The 15,697-nt window shown below is 42.2% G+C and overlaps 2 protein-coding genes across 2 annotated transcripts; one reads left to right on the forward strand and one right to left on the reverse strand.

The window, feature by feature from the left end:
* Positions 1–4: 4 nt before the first annotated feature.
* clgn (calmegin) lies at positions 5–9,627 on the reverse strand. Its single transcript, XM_067584229.1, has 15 exons — positions 9,388–9,627; positions 6,531–6,803; positions 6,365–6,438; positions 6,154–6,212; positions 5,647–5,788; positions 5,390–5,471; positions 4,949–5,141; positions 4,645–4,834; positions 4,436–4,549; positions 4,198–4,354; positions 3,591–3,806; positions 3,332–3,448; positions 3,096–3,246; positions 2,852–3,009; positions 5–1,307 (listed from the first exon to the last, which is right to left on the reverse strand). Exons 1-15 carry the CDS (start codon positions 9,610–9,612, stop codon positions 1,233–1,235), a joined length of 2,226 nt encoding a protein of 741 aa, XP_067440330.1. The 5' UTR covers positions 9,613–9,627; the 3' UTR covers positions 5–1,232.
* Positions 9,628–10,251: 624 nt separating this feature from the next.
* exosc9 (exosome component 9) lies at positions 10,252–15,554 on the forward strand. Its single transcript, XM_067584232.1, has 12 exons — positions 10,252–10,419; positions 11,096–11,190; positions 11,690–11,809; positions 12,029–12,131; positions 12,233–12,370; positions 12,587–12,669; positions 13,814–13,946; positions 14,091–14,179; positions 14,279–14,425; positions 14,532–14,713; positions 14,825–14,903; positions 15,037–15,554. Exons 1-12 carry the CDS (start codon positions 10,354–10,356, stop codon positions 15,122–15,124), a joined length of 1,323 nt encoding a protein of 440 aa, XP_067440333.1. The 5' UTR covers positions 10,252–10,353; the 3' UTR covers positions 15,125–15,554.
* The last annotated feature ends 143 nt before the right edge of the window (positions 15,555–15,697 follow it).

Genomic DNA, 15,697 nt, shown 5'->3' on the forward strand with positions numbered 1-15,697 from the left:
GGCAACAATCTAGGGTCAGAACTCCAGCTAGTCTAGATATTTTGGGAAAGCACTGCTGTGTACTGACTGAGACATGTCCAGCTGTTTTGCTGCAGAAACCCACGTTTATTGTGTCTAACTGACAAATGATGGCCAAGGCGTTCAAAGTCAGTGCTTTGATTATAAACTTTACTCAGGTAAAACATTTCAAAACGGACCTAGGCTCAGAGTAAGCATATCATATTTGAGAAAACTGCTTCAAGTCACCCAAAACACTGCATTATTAAATCTTAATTCATACTGGCATAAAACAGATTTGAAACAAAACCAATAAATATGGTTATCAGTGCTAATCCTCAATCCTTAAATTGCTATAACTTAGTAAAAAACACACAGAAAAGTAACTAATACTCCTTACAAACTACCTAAAATCTAAACAGAACATCCATTTTTTTTTAAAGAGGTAATCTTTTAAACCTAAGCTGAGGCGACTTTTCCCGCTGAAATGTCCCGACACGGCAGTAACATCTCACACAGCCTTTCCTCACAGCCTGGCATCCTCTCCTCCTGGCCTGTTCTTGAAACCCCAACAACTTCAAACAAGGAAGGAACTTTGTCAAACCGTGTCCTCGAACATGTTCTTTAAAACAAAGGACACAAGAATAAAGTCTAACTTCTGAGATGGAGCCCCTATGATATGCTGAAGTGGTACGAACGAGCAGAGTCGACAGCAGCGCAAACGCTCACTGCTGCCTTCGCTCTCGGGAGACAGACTGACTGGTAGATCTACGATGGCGTATATTCAGAGAGAAGACTTGACAGCACAGACGGGGCGAACAGGAACAGAGGTGGAAGAGGCGGGGCTTTTCAGGCTGACAGGTATTTTGACAGCAATGGATAAGAGAGGGGAAAGAAGGATGCTTGAAAGCTGAGGATAAAGGAGGGAAAACAGCTAAATGCACAAAATCTCCGGGGGATTCATCTGACGGGTGAATGAACAGAGACGAGATGAGGGAGAAAGGAATGATACAGGAAGTGGTCGGGGGGAAGACTGCGGACCTGTGATGGGTGTAGCCAAGGGATGGAGGGAGACGTGTGGTGGGGCAGCCGGGGTGACTGCAGGCCACCAGGTGGTTTGGAGGAAACACATGCTGTTCTGCTCAGAGAGAGAGAGGGGGGAGCAGCAGAGACGGCCCTTCCACCTCCTCCCCGTCGGGGGAGAATGGAGACAGTAGGCGTGGGGGATCACCTCTTCAGTCTTTCCGTACCCTCCTCTTTCTCACGGCTTGTTTGTGGCTCTCTTCGGCGACGTCTCCTCCCTCCTTCGGCTGCAAAGCGGAACACAAGAGAAGAAGAGTGCAATTTAACGGTGGAAACATAAAACATCACTCTTGCGTTTAACACCATCACCAACATGTTTACAAAAGTGTCAACAAGTCAACCCCAGGTTGGAGGGTGTCCGGAAATTTCATCAAATCTAATTTTATTTTTTAAAATACTTTTTCACCATAATTTAAAGTGTAAGGGCTGAAAATGAAAACAAGAAGAAGAAGAAGAGGTGCATTTCTCACTAGTACAAGGACACACAGTGTCAGAGACATCAAGTAGTCTAAACAGAAGGCAGTCTGCAGGCCGCAAGAGACGGGCTAAACTTGAATGTTTGAATAAAAATGAATGTACAATGTACAGTTGGTATGTTATTTATAAATACATGAGTTGCTTAAAACAGTACACCAAACAGCAGCATGTAAACAGCTCTTAATGAACAGAATGTATTCATTAAACCTGCATCAACTGATATTTTGGCCACTTGGGGGCAGCGGAAACAAGCTGTAAACACAACATTGACCTACCTTCCTTGTTAGCAGGCAGTTGCTTATTTACACAACCAGCAGAAAAGCAGTATTAGCATCCATTTGGAGTCGTGTTTATGTCCACCTGATGAATGTACGTCAAAAATTCTCCACCAAACCCCTGAGGGAAATATCAGGCTTTTTAGCTGCTAAATGCTCCACTGTGTTCACCAGCTAGTCGCTAACTTTGTCTGCTGTTTGTTGCTGGGCAGGTCGGGTACAGGGGGTTTATCAAGAGATTTTTTTTTTGCTGGAAATGATGTTGATGAGAGCAGTGATAGTGCGTGCCGGAAAACCGAAACCATTTAATGAGGCTAAAACGATATGTAGAGCTGAGAGGAACTGCATAGTCGGGTGATCATTTTCTGTGGGTTTGTCATTTGATCCATTGTGTGCAGCTTTAAAGTCTTGCATTTAAATAATCTGAATATATTTCAAGAGCCTGCAGAGACCCTGTCATTAGGTTACATGAGGCAAACAGTACTTTTAAGTTCCTTCTAACAAGACAGTATGACGCAAACACATAAATCATGATAAACGTTGGGAAACTAAATACAAAAACATTCAATTTAAACCCAGAGCTTAGAAGCTAAGACCTCAGCATGAGAACAAACTGCAACCCTACCATGCAATTTAAAACAGGTGTGGCTGACTTTTTCCTTTCTTAATCAGGTATAAAGATTTTTATTTTCACTTTAGTTTCAGTAAACATATCAGTTGTCTTATTTTATAATCCAGTTTGTATCTATGAATTATGGCATGAACAAAAAATGGAAACAGAATCATAGTTTCTGCCTTCAATAAAAAGATTCTATTAATGTTTTTTGATTTAACAATGAAACTACAATGTGTCTAAACAGTGGAACTGTGTAAAGATTAAGGTAAAGTGAAGCGAGGAGAAAGTGGGTGGTGAAATCTGAGGATCTGGTTCCAGGTATTAAATCCCAGAGTGAGCAGGAGCCTCACATATCTCCAGACACCATCAGCTCATGCTGCTGTGCAGATTAAGTGCCACCAACCTCATCTTCTAATGTTCTCTCAGGAGCTTTGCTCTCCTCCTCTTCTTCCTCCTCCTCTTCCTCGTCTTCTTCTTCATCGTCATCGTCTCCCCCTAGATTGTCTCCTCCTGCATCAACACCATTGTCGTCGTCCTCCTCCTCCTCAGCTTCCTCTGTTGCTTTTTAGAGAGGGAGAGTATCAGAAACAGCGCAACAGTAAAAAGTACAACAGAAGTGTGTGTTGTCCTGCGTTTGACCTTCTAACCTGCAGCTGGTGCGCCTTCTGTAGCCTCAGCTGCTTTGTCTTCCTTATCTGCTGCTGCCTCCTCTTCTTCCTCCTCCTCCTCCTCCTCTTCCTCCTCTTCTACATCGGCCCGAGGCAGATCCACCTTCTTGTAAACGTAGTCATCGGATTTCTGGGGCACGAATGGGGAGATGGGGTTTAGAGGGGTTGCTGGGACATGGTCAGAAACATACAATAAAAAAGGAGGTTTGTGGTACCTTTGGCCAGCAGAAAAGCACAGCCAGTCCTACGGGCAGGCCTACTGTCAGTATGTAGATCACCCAGAGCCACGGTCGTTCCTCTGCTGCCAACATCAGCTGAGCAAAAATCCCCGGCTGGTGGAGTGAAGGACAAGAGATGCAGTGAGCATTGTCTAACAACTGACAGCCCTGTGGTAAATTATGCACATAGTGTTCATGTAAATGTGTGTGAAGGTGTTGTTTTATGTTCTTTTTGCCCTCACACGACATCACTGACCTCGTTGGCGCTGGCCACCAGTTTCTTCAGCCCCCAGCTGTCAGAGGCCCAGCGGTCGGCCACCTCCTTGTGAGAGGTGATAATGAAGTTGTCGAAGTAGATATCTGAGGTCATGGACCACAATTCCAAGCCCACGGCCTTGAACGGGGTCATCCTGAACGGCTGCAGGTCCTCAAAATAGTCAGGATTATCGATCTTACGCGGCTTCCAGACTCCCTTGGGAGAAGACAAAGAATGTGGGGGCAAAGTGATTAGAGGGAAGAAATCACGAGAGAGTTTCAGCTGCAGAAAAGCGGAAAACATCTTCAACAGGACACGTCACACAGCGTGTCACACAGTGAGTAAGCAGTGTTTTGGCTGAGTCATGTAGTGTGCACATGATCGTTTATACCAAAAAACAAGAATCTAAGAGTTACAGATACATCAAATATCAAAGTGTGTCAAAACAGACACCACAGCTCAAAATAACCACAAAGTGAAATAGAGAAAAACAGAAAACCCTCAAGTCCAATACTAGTACTGCAGGTTTGCTATTAATAAGGATATTTTTCTATTTGTTTTTTTCCTGGATCCTTGTGGTAAAGTAAAACCTTTGAGCAGCTGTTACCTGGTAGTTGGGGTTGTCCACCAGAGGAGCTTTCCACTTGCCCTTGTACTGAGGGTTGTTGATCATGGGTCGCTTCCACTCCCCACAGCCAGGGGCCGTCTCACAGGCTGGGTTAGGAATCTGCGGGGCCTCCCATTCTCCATCCATCTCCTCGTCCCTGCACACAGAAGAGAGCTGTCAGGCTGGATCATTCCTTGGTATAAATAACAATTCAAAGACTGCTTGTGTATTTGTTTACCAGTCTTCTGGTTTCTCTGCGTTTGGATCGGGCACAAACTCTGCTTCGTCATCCAGCCAGCCATCTGGCTTCAACGCATCGGGATCCTCAATCTTTGCAGATGCATCTTCATCCCTGAGACACACACATTCACGTGTCTTATTAATGTCTAAGTCAAATCTAAATCACACTTGCAACAAAATCTAAAAAAGTATGAAGTTTGTAGTCACCAGTCGTCAGGCTTGACAGCCTCGGGGTCAGGAATCTTGGCCCTCTCGTCCCAGTCCTCCGGCTTGGAGTCATTTGGGTCATCTATCTCTTTGGGCGGGTTGACTGGTGGCACCATGTCATGCAGAAGGCTGCCACGGCTCACGCTGGACTGGTCGATGAACATCTCGTAGCTGTTATCTGGGTTCAGCACTGAAGATTGAAATTAAAATTTATCACACTTCAATGAGGCATGTTTTGAGTAAAAACAATCACTATTAGACACAAACACACACAACATTCTCTCTTTCTAAACTGTCTCTGTACCCAAAGTATAAAGGTGAGTCTTTTTGTCGGTGTAGAACTTCTTGAGGTCCACGTCGGCCCTCTTCGCATGTTTCTCTTCCGTATCTTTGTTCAGAGGATTCAGGTGGCGGAAGATGAAGTGCAGCTTATAGTCCTCGCCACACTTGTCAGGTCCAAACATGATGGTGTAGGGTGTACGGTCGTGGAATTGTTCCTACAGGGCAGAACAACTCAGAGTAAATCTAACGTTTGTTTAGCTCTAATCCACACAAGCTGTTTACATTTCTACCAGACAAACACAGGTAGTCTCTGTGTAGACGGATGAGTAGTCGTGGGTTCTGTTTATGTCGATACTAATTCAGATAATGCACTGTATGCACTTGCTCTGATGTAAGCTATGCACAAGTAAAATTCCATTTTGCACCCGATAATTGACAGTAGGAGGGCAACATGTATACCCACCAGAGTGAGATCATCAGTGTCTGAAAGCAGTTTGATATAAGCTCCACCACAGTCGATACCATCCTGGAAATTGACCTCATACCTAGAATGGAAATACAACACAAACATGAAGATGCAACTGTTGATCATATTATTTTCGACAGTTTTTTTGCCTGTATGATAAAAGAAAACATACATCCATTAACCAGAGCAGCTGTTGGAAAAAAAATCAATTTGTATGAACACCTACAGGAGAGATTGTGTGTGTGTGAACTTACTGTACAACCAGAGGTTCATCCTGGAAGACGAAAGGTTTGTCCAGCAGGGCGGCGATGGCGTGGTGTTTGGCCCGGGACTTGAGCACCAGGCCCTGGTCTCCTGGAACCTTGTTCTCCTTCAGCTGCTCTACAGCCCACTTCCCTGCGATTAAACACACAAATAACAGCCATGAAGTCATATTTTCATGGTTAGAGCTATCATTCCTATGGGTTATGATAATATGTTACCTAGCAGCTGAATAGTTAGCTTGAAACAGCTTTAGTATAATCAAATAGGCATCACAAACACTGTCAACGTGTCTCAAGCTGAAGTGCTGTGACTGCATATCTCAGCGATCATACTGCCAAGTAAAATGTTGTCATAACTAATGACACTGGTGGCCAAATAAAGAATGCACAAATAAAAGCCAGGTTGTAAATATCTTGCTTTGAGCTTATGGGCATCATGTAAGAGATAAATTCCTCACACACATCTGTATCAGCAGATGTGGGGTAAAAGCTACAAACCATCATATTTGGCGATTTCATCATCTGCATCCCCCTTCACTGTCTTGGACAGCTGCCATCTGTGGAGATCAACATGACAGAACGCTCAGCTTCCACATGACAAAAGTTGCACACAAACAATCACATCACAGCCACTGATTCTGTAAGTTTATCCTGCTCACTCGATACTGTTGGAGAGTCATGTATCTCAGCAAGCACCTCATCATCGTACCTGTCCAGCGATCCATCATCAAACGTCTCTGAAAAGTAGACATCTCCGGTGGGAACAGGAGTCTTGTATGTTACCTGGGGAATGAAAACATGAGATGCATTTAAATCTACATATTATATTCAAATCCCACTTTTGACCTTTACTTGACCTATGACTCATTCCTGACCTGGAAGGACACATTTGCATCAGTTCCAGCATTTCCGCTGGCCGTGCCTGTGCCGTCTGTCTCATCAGAATGCTCTTCATCCATCACTGTTGCATCCTCCTCCTCCTCCTCCTCCTCTTCTGCCATCAGAACCTTCATTTCCTCCTCGTCTAAGCCCATATCTTCATCCAGATCTGACACGTCCACCTCTGACTGCTTCTCCTGGGCAGCTACCGCTGCCACAGCCAGGGACAGGAGCAGCACGCGCCACACCCAACCCCTGTCCAACTTCATCTGTAGAGGGGGAGGCGAAAGCAGGAGGGTGAATGGTGTGTGAGATAAGAGAGTCAGGGATGAGCGTGGTGTGAGCAGAGCAGAGGACGAGGGTGTGGTGTGGGAGGACGAGGGAGGGGAGGGGGATGGGAACAAGAGGCAGGTGTGAGTGAGATAGATGTTATTTATGGAAAGCAACGTGTGTGTGTGTGTGTGCGTGTGGTGGTGGTGGGGGGGCGTCAATGATATAAATAGATACACAAGTGCATAAAAGGGACGAGAGATTGAGGGTAACAGAAAAAAACAGAAGAGATGAAGGTCACATTAGTACAGAGTGCTACTTGAGATGGGACCTGCGTTATCAAATCACATCCTTATCTCACATTTTTCACACTATTTCTGTATATAAAAAAAAAAAGTCTGCCCCCTCTTTGCTATAAAGCATTCCCACCAGATAAACACACTGAGACAGACTCCCTCTGATGCCAGAAGCATCATGCCTCCAAAATCTAAAGCATACAACTAGCCGCTTTAGAGCCTTTTTTTCTCAAACCTCTTTATTAATCCTAATTTATAGCAGTACATGCACAGGATTACAATCTTGGTGCGTGTCCTAATATGCTTTTGAAACCCTAAAAAGATAATCAGCTGGATAACGGTACAATTCAGAGATCGGTTACACCAAACAACAGCCTCAATGACCTCCTATTGATCAGGCCACATCAGCTCACTCTTCTTCAAAGCAGCAGGAAATGAAAAGCACGACTGGAGACGGCACAGCGGCACGCTTCCCTTAATTCCTAATCAACTTTAACTCCCATAGTGCTGCTCTTCTATTTGCTAACATCAGCGTGCAGGAGGATCAAAAGGATTCATGATGAACATAAGGGAGAGATTAAGAGCCGTGTTATCTTTAAGATGTTGTTGCTCTATTTATTTGTATTAATTTGTTTGGTCTGAATGCAACAATTTGTAAGAAATATGAGCTATGTAGCATGCAAGAAGAAAATGGATTCTGTTATGAGAATATACAAAACATGTATATAATAAAAAACTCAGAAGCTTGATGCAGTTGTTCAAATCAACATAGAGTGTCTCAGAAGTGGGAACAACACACTCCGTAATTCGACTGAGCGGCATCTTTTGGCCGAACAGAATGCAGTCAAGACATTATGTGGTCACATTCACAGCAGCAGAAGCATTGAGGGCCTTCAATGAATTGGCTTCTTGACATTAAAAAGAATGAGTCAGAGCTGATTCTCAACCATCCACATCAGGAGTCAAAGCCGAACAGACTGTTCTTTATTTGTGTCCATAAAAGAACTAACTCTTGACAAATGTTTAAACCACTCTGACGTGATCAGCCTTTAACCTTTACTTTTACTTCAGAGAAAAGGCCGTTGCCTTATGCGGTGTGCGCATCATGACAGCCTCAACAGAAGAATGAACTGTTTGAGGTGCACACTGTCTCAGCTGAGCACATCATACCCAGCAGCCTTCCTGTTCTACTGTACAATTTCATGTCTATAAAGCCTTCGAGAGATGGTGAATGAGTCAAGGGTTACAACTCTGTAGAGGGGATGGAGGCGGAAAAAGGTTAATTCATCCATTTCAGATAAACTGGAGCTAAAAATCAATATCGCTGTGACATAATTATTAGAGGGTTGGCCTTTCAGTGAGTCAGCTTTAGGCTATTCCTTCATGAAACCGACATCACAGCTTAGCCTGGCATCTGACTATACAAAGACAGCAAATCAACAACAGAAATGTGGAGCAGTACTCTCAGCAACCAGATAAAAACCTGAGTAAACTAAAAAGAACTGCAGTGGTATCTTAATAATATTTTCCTGTTGTCAATAAATAAAGGTAAAGTCTCCCTTTGATGAATTAAGCTAGTTGTGACTGATGTTCAACCAGGTTTCAGTTGCCACTGGCTTTAACTACACATCTCAACCCATCATCATTATCAGCCTAGTGTAGGTAAAAGGTGACTGTAGTTTCTTTAAAACACAATTTCACATCGTATCTATGTTTTGTGGATGCCATAGCCAGTACCATTTCCCGTTGAGCTTAACTTCTTAATGGTAAATATAATTGTCATGTTCTCCCAGCAGCAGAGTGCATCCAGAGCTTTTTAACACTGACACAGTTATGGTCCAGGTGTACTGAGATAGCAGCCCTGACCAGCCTCTGGTTAACATTTAGCAGTGCCAACAAGCTCTTATTTCATTTTCATCTGTCTGCCTGAAACGCTCAGCAGTCCAAAGAGCTGGAGAATACAAAGAAGAGGGTCCCAGGACAGGGCTGTGGAACTAACATGGCTGCCTCTGGACCCTGCAGATGAATATGCTCCGCTAAGCTAACCGTTAGCTGGCTGCTGAACCAATCACAAACAGCCAACGTGAGCAATAACATAAGCTTAGCTAGTAAACTAATGGGCTTATACAAGGGACCTGCTAATTAAACACGTCCTGGCATTGAAAATACAAACTGCAGCTATTAATTTTAAAACACAGGGTGACCGAAAATGTCTCGACTGCATAGCAACGGTTAGCTCGCTGCATTCGCGGTGGTGGAGGATGAATGAGCGCAAGTACAAACACACCTTGCGCAGAGAAAATCCTCGATAGAAGCTCCTTCTCCGCAGTGAAAAAAAAACACAGAGGGTTTTTCTTGCGTTTGACCCACTAAGAGTATCTCCGAGGCCTGTTGTTGCAATTGGAAAAAAAAACGCGGTTGACAGTTGGAGATGGTGGATGGTGGATGACAGCTCGGCCCGGGATAACGGAGCGCGGCTGATGAGAGCCAGAGAGAGTCCTGAAGCGTACATGCGCACTGCGAGCAGATGCGAGGCATGAATGGTGCCTTCACGTGCTTACCGATACAGCAGGAAATGTGAGCGAAAAGCCAGAGCGACGCGAAATACAGAGGTGTCAGATATACTGTACCCACAACATTAGCACACTTTTCGAGCATTTCACTTGAGTAAGTAAATGTGCAATACATTGTATTCATTACTGTAGATTTCAACAGGCGGTATATACTGTACATAACCACCTACTACATGTACATAAAGTAACATGTCACTAATTTAATTTTGATATTTATCTCAGCACTCTTCACTTCTTTGCACTATTTACATCCTGTTTACAGTTCACATAAATGGTTGGCAGTGACATGCGTTCACATATAAAATACAATAAATAAACAGTCAATATTTTAAGCGTTAAAAGTCCCGAATTACGAGCTTACAATGAGCACTTTAAAGCATCAGAAACTCGTGGGATTTCAGAGTAGAAGCATTTTCAGTAAATTATATTGAAAAGTACTGACACATGACGAACGACGGTCTGGCTCAAAATACATAAACACTAGTAGGTTCCTATAACAGACATTTTTTACAATAATTATAAATAAGACAAATAAAGAAATCTTTCGCTCCTTTTACTATGACACGTTATTCGTTTCCGGGGTAGAGTTCACAAAATATTGATGGCGGCCACATGCTTGTGGCAGTGCGGTAGTGAATGAAATAGTTGAAATACTGCTTAAGAGATACAAAACCTGCAGTATGAAGGACACACCGCTGTCTAACTGTGAGCGGGATTTCTTGCTCAAAGCCATCGAAGAGAAAAAGGTGAGAGCAGCTTTCTGAACATGTCGCTTGTTTCTGCTGTTGTGTACTAACAACACTGATGCCCACCTCAGTCCTAACTGCACTTTACACTGTATTTGTAAGAAACTCAACGACTCAATGATGGACTGTTCAACGTTAGAGTCCACTGAGGCAGTCTTCATAATGTTGTCAGTGGACTGGATGATTTTAGTTCATGAATTCCTGTTTTTAGAGAGACAGAGAGAGAGAGGGGGAAAATACTTTATACACACACACAGACACGCACAAAAAGTCCTATGTTAAATAAAAAATAAGTAGAATAAAAAATAGATTTTTAAACTTAAAGGCAAGATATTGCTATTAATGTGCAGATTAAATGTAAAATGTCCATTGTGCATTGCCACTCAGTGAAGGAGTCTCATTGTAGATGCTATTGAGTTGGGCAGGAATGACCTCCTGTCACAGTCCTTATTGCAGCAGAGCAGAAGACACTCTGTTGTCTGACCAGTCAGTTGTGTAGGGGGTGTGTAGTGTTGTCCATTATGTTGAGCAACTTGTGCAACATCTTTCTCTCCACAACCAACTCGAGGGACTCCAGTGCAGATATTAGTTTGTTATTATTAGATATTAACCAGTTCTATATTATCTGTATTAGTATCTACATAAAGTGCTGTTTTGTTTTGTCCTCTGTCTGCAGCGTCTGGATGGACGGCAGACCTATGACTACAGAAAGATAAAGATCACGTTTGGGACTGACTATGGATGCTGCTTTGTGGATCTGGGGAAAACCAGGTGAACCTGTGGTCAAATGTTTTAAAATATTTTTTATGCTTTCCCTTAAATTTACCCAGAACTAACCAAGGTTAGATAAAAACACATTTTGCACTGTTGAAGAGGTTTATACACTGTGTTTTCAGTAACTATTTAGATACAATATGTAATTTGTATGGTGGTTCATTCTATATCAGATGGATTGTGAAATATTTAGAATCTTTGGAGTATCTTGACAATAATTTAAAATACTTTTTGGAGGGTTTGAACTATGCTTGTCTACTCAACATGATTTTGTAATGCTGGGTTAGTTGAGTTGAGGAGATTAAAGAGCATAAAGCCTTTCATACAAGACACTGATGCTGTGCAGAATTTTGGACATGCTGCATGTAAGAGAAAATCTTCCATGACCTTCAGAATGAGCACAATGCACCTAAATACATCAGCAAGTTTTGTATTCACTGAAACTATCAAGTTATATATGTTGTGATTTGTAAGATGAATGTGCTGCACTGTACAGGGTCATGGCTCAGGTGTCATGTGAGCTCGTGGCTCCTAAAGAGAATCGACCAAATGAGGGAATCATGTTCTTCAACATAGAGCTGTCGCCCATGGCCTCACCAGCATTTGAACAGGGCAGGTGAGATAAAACTAAAGAGATTTTCTGCTAATGCCTCAGACACATTAGATGTAACTTATTCCCTCTTGTTCGCTTATATTATGTCTCTTCACATTTGATCATTCTAAGCTTTTTTTTGATGGAGTTGAGGGACATATTAGACTAGAACTGTGTCTGAAACTTGGTTCATTTAGTTTGTGCAGAGAGTTTAAATCAGCTGTGGGTTTTCTGCCTCTCCAGACAGTCTGAACTTTCAGTGAAGCTAAACAGACAGCTGGAGAGATGCTTGAGGAACTCCAAGTGCATTGATACAGAGTCCCTGTGTGTGGTGTCTGGAGAAAAGGTAAAACACACACACTCGCACACACACACACACACACAAAAGAGAGAAAAGAGCCTTATCCACTGTGATGATGAAGATGATTATCGTGTGTGTGTGATCAGGTGTGGCAGATCAGAGTGGATGTTCACATGTTGAATCATGATGGGAACCTGATGGATGCAGCCAGCATTGCTGCTATCACTGCTCTGTACCACTTCAGACGCCCAGATGTTGGCATCCAGGGAGATGAAGTCACTGTGGTGAGTCTGCAACGAGGCAGCAGGTGGTGTCTCTGCTTCACTGAATCTACTGGGAAATGTCTGTGCGCTGTTTTATCTGGGCGCCAAAACATCTTTTTATTATCAACACTAAATCGCTTTACTGTTATATTGCACCACAGATACCTCCCATAACAGCCATGTTCTGATGTACTACGCTCGTGTTGTAACTGTGTATTTATTCCTGTGCTCCTGTAGTACAGTCCAGAGGAGAGAGACCCTATTCCTCTGAGTATCTACCACATGCCCATCAGTGTCAGCTTCTCCTTCTTCCAGCAAGGGTGAGGAACTACATTTAAACACAAGACAATCACATGCATGTGTACATATATGTTGAGATTTCTTTTCTTCAGACAGTTTGAATCCACTATGTTCACCAATAGTATCAAGAATATACTTGTTGTTGAGTATTAATATCTGTCCAGACTTCTGAACCTGCTGCACATATCTCCCATTTTTTAGGGAATTCAAATAATTATTATAATTAATATTTATATATTTTTTCTTTTTATCCACTGTGTATCAGTGCAACGGTATCAAGCAGCAAACAGCAAAAAAAAATCATGCTTACTTGCAGTTTTATATATATGTCTCTTGTCTTCTCTCCACTCATGACACACATTAAAAAAACAGGCTCAGCTTTAGTAATAATCAGAGATTTTTTTGTTGATTTTGATGACAAACATGGTGCTAACTGCTCACTTCATCGTTTTACAGTTGGTGTAAGCATAATTCAAACACTATAATAACATTTATAGGGCTGCAACTAATGATTATTTTCCTTATTAATTAAACTTCCCATTATTTTTGAAATTAATCACTTTGTCTAAAAAGTGTCAGAAAATTGTAAAAAAAAACAAACCCAAAACTGCCCGTTTACAATCCAAGTCCAAGGTGACGTCTTTGGATGTCTTGTTTTGTCCAATCAACAGTCTGAACCCAAGATATTCAGTTTCAAATCTTCACATTCCAGAAGCTGCAACCAGGACATTTTTGGCATTTTTCCTTAAAAAATGATTAAATCGATTATCAAAATTGTGGCTGATTAATTTTCTGTCAACTGATTAAGTGTTGAGGCTCCAAACATTGAACTACCATTACTCTGAGACAATTTACTTCTTGCTTTGCAAAAGGATTTTTCTAAGGAGGGAGGGACAGCAAATGTAAAAGTTCACATGAAGCTGTCAGTTGAATCACCAGAGTATGTGGTGAATATTAGATATTGAATAACAAAATAGATCGTCTGCCGTCATTATAACAGAGATGAGTTACACACTGTAACACAAGCAAAAACAACACATTCAGTTCTACGTGACAAGTGAAATAAATTGTCAGTTTGATATTCTAGTGGACTTTTTTGTAGCTCAGTTGTCTCGTTATGAACTCCCAGTCGTCTTCTCTCTGCGTGCCCTGTTCATTCTGCAGGACCTATCTGCTGGTGGACCCCTGTGAGCGGGAAGAGCGGGTGATGGATGGCTTGCTGATGATCGCCATGAACAAACACAGAGAAATCTGCTCCATCCAGTCCAGCGGAGGCATCATGTTGCTTAAAGAGCAGGTAAATATTAATATTGTACAGTAGTGCTATTATCAGGGTCATTATCCTGTAAGAAAAGAATTAACTTGAGTGGCGTTAATAACAAGGGTGAAAACAGAAATGACAGAGTTCGACTGATTTAAGTGGTTGTCTGTGGTGTTGCAGGTTATGAGATGCAGTAAAATAGCCAGCGTCAAAGTGTCTGAAATCACAGAACTCATCAACAAAGCCCTGGTGAATGACAAGAAAGCCAGGTGAGTAGTAACATCACATGACCACACTTCACTTATTTAACTGTCCTGCTGTTGTCATTAGAAAATAGATAAGAGCTCTGTGTTTTTAAAATTTTCCAGGAAGGCTGGTGGAAGGTGTGGTTATGCAGAGTCTATGCCTCAGGAGCGAATCACAGCTCTGAAAATGGACGAGACTCCAGTGGAGATGACGGATGTGACAGAAACAGCCAACGACATCGTCCAGAAAGCCGAGGCCCCGCCTCAGACGTATCCTTTAGCAACAGCTCCGTCCCTCTGACATAATGTACAATCTGTTTTCTCCTTTCCATTTGTGTCACTTTGCCACTGCAGAACCCTTAACCACATATACTAGGGTGCCGTCCCCAGTGGTGCCCGTCCCAGGCGTGGGTCTGGTAGGGCAGGGGCTGCAGAACACCTGGGGACTGGAGGAAGACGAGGATGAAGAGGAAGAGGATGATGATGGTGATGAGGAACAGGAGGAGGAAGTGGCAAAGATGGAAGAGGAGCAACACGGAAAGGAGCAGAGTAGCGGAGGTTATTTAATTTTTAATTTAATTTATGTTATTTAAAGTTATCTTAGTTTCTCTGGCTCTGAAGATGTCTTAAATAAAAAATGATAATTGAGCCTTTGTGTTTCCATTAAAGGAGATGTGGTTGAGATATCTGACAGTGAGGAGGAGGAAGTGATCATACTGCAACCGGAGACACCACACAGAGGGCCCAAGTAAGTGCCCCGGATATCTTTTCTGTGTTATAGTGATTATGGAGGATTATAGGCAGCAACAGATGAGATATGCACACTTGGCACAAAGATTATTATTTTATTTGGTTAATGTTTTTTTTTTTCTTGCTCTTAGAAATGCTGGATCCACTGTTGACCAGAAGGGGGCAGCAACATCCAAGAAAAGACAGAAAAAACAGCCACTACAGCCAGAGACCTCGTAGACAATCTGTTTATCTGCAGCCGTGCCACACTTCATGATGAAGACTCCTGACCTGACTTAATATGATTCCTACCTGCTATAAGCTGAGAATTGGGATCACATTGATGTTGCTGAAGTGCTTCAAAGTGTTTGATTCTTATTGCAAGAACACAGAGTTTACTTCTTCATCGTAGCCATTTGGATCAGTTTATGGATTCTGCTTAAAAATATACAGAAAATGCTTTGATGGGTGATATATTTTAGCAGTGAAAGCATGTAAAAGGTCACATCTTTGGATAAGTATGATTTAAAGACAACATTCTCAACCACTGTTGAGTGTTTATCAGACTTTCATATTTCAGTTAGGTTTGCAAAGTGGTATATTTTGTAAGAAAACGTGCTGATTGTGAATCAATCTGAAAAAGGTAAATAAAATATTTTTTTGTACATTATCTGGTTTGAATAACAATGTTTGGGATTTGTAAAATGCAATATGAAATCAGAGAGATTACTCTAAATACCTCAGATTATGATTATAATTGTTGATCTCCACCACTGCATATTAAAAAACAAGATTATCTGATTGCCATCAAAT

The sequence above is a fragment of the Thunnus thynnus genome, chromosome 3 (genome assembly GCF_963924715.1).
Source record: "Thunnus thynnus chromosome 3, fThuThy2.1, whole genome shotgun sequence".
In the NCBI taxonomy this organism is placed as follows: Eukaryota; Metazoa; Chordata; class Actinopteri; order Scombriformes; family Scombridae; genus Thunnus; species Thunnus thynnus.

What these genes read in the sequence shown, in the direction of transcription:
- clgn (XM_067584229.1), bottom strand. Translation starts at nt 9,612, where the DNA reads ATGTACGCTTCAGGACTCTCTCTGGCTCTCATCAGCCGCGCTCCGTTA. An exon ending in GAGGATTTTCTCTGCGCAAG is followed by an intron (nt 6,804 to 9,387) that starts GTGTGTTTGTAC and finishes CCCCCTCTACAG; the next exon opens with ATGAAGTTGGACAGGGGTTG. An exon ending in AGAGAACATTAGAAGATGAG is followed by an intron (nt 1,308 to 2,851) that starts GTTGGTGGCACT and finishes TCCGCTTTGCAG; the next exon opens with CCGAAGGAGGGAGGAGACGT.
- exosc9 (XM_067584232.1), top strand. Translation starts at nt 10,354, where the DNA reads ATGAAGGACACACCGCTGTCTAACTGTGAGCGGGATTTCTTGCTCAAA. An exon ending in GTGTGGTGTCTGGAGAAAAG is followed by an intron (nt 12,132 to 12,232) that starts GTAAAACACACA and finishes GTGTGTGATCAG; the next exon opens with GTGTGGCAGATCAGAGTGGA. An exon ending in GCCGAGGCCCCGCCTCAGAC is followed by an intron (nt 14,426 to 14,531) that starts GTATCCTTTAGC and finishes CACATATACTAG; the next exon opens with GGTGCCGTCCCCAGTGGTGC.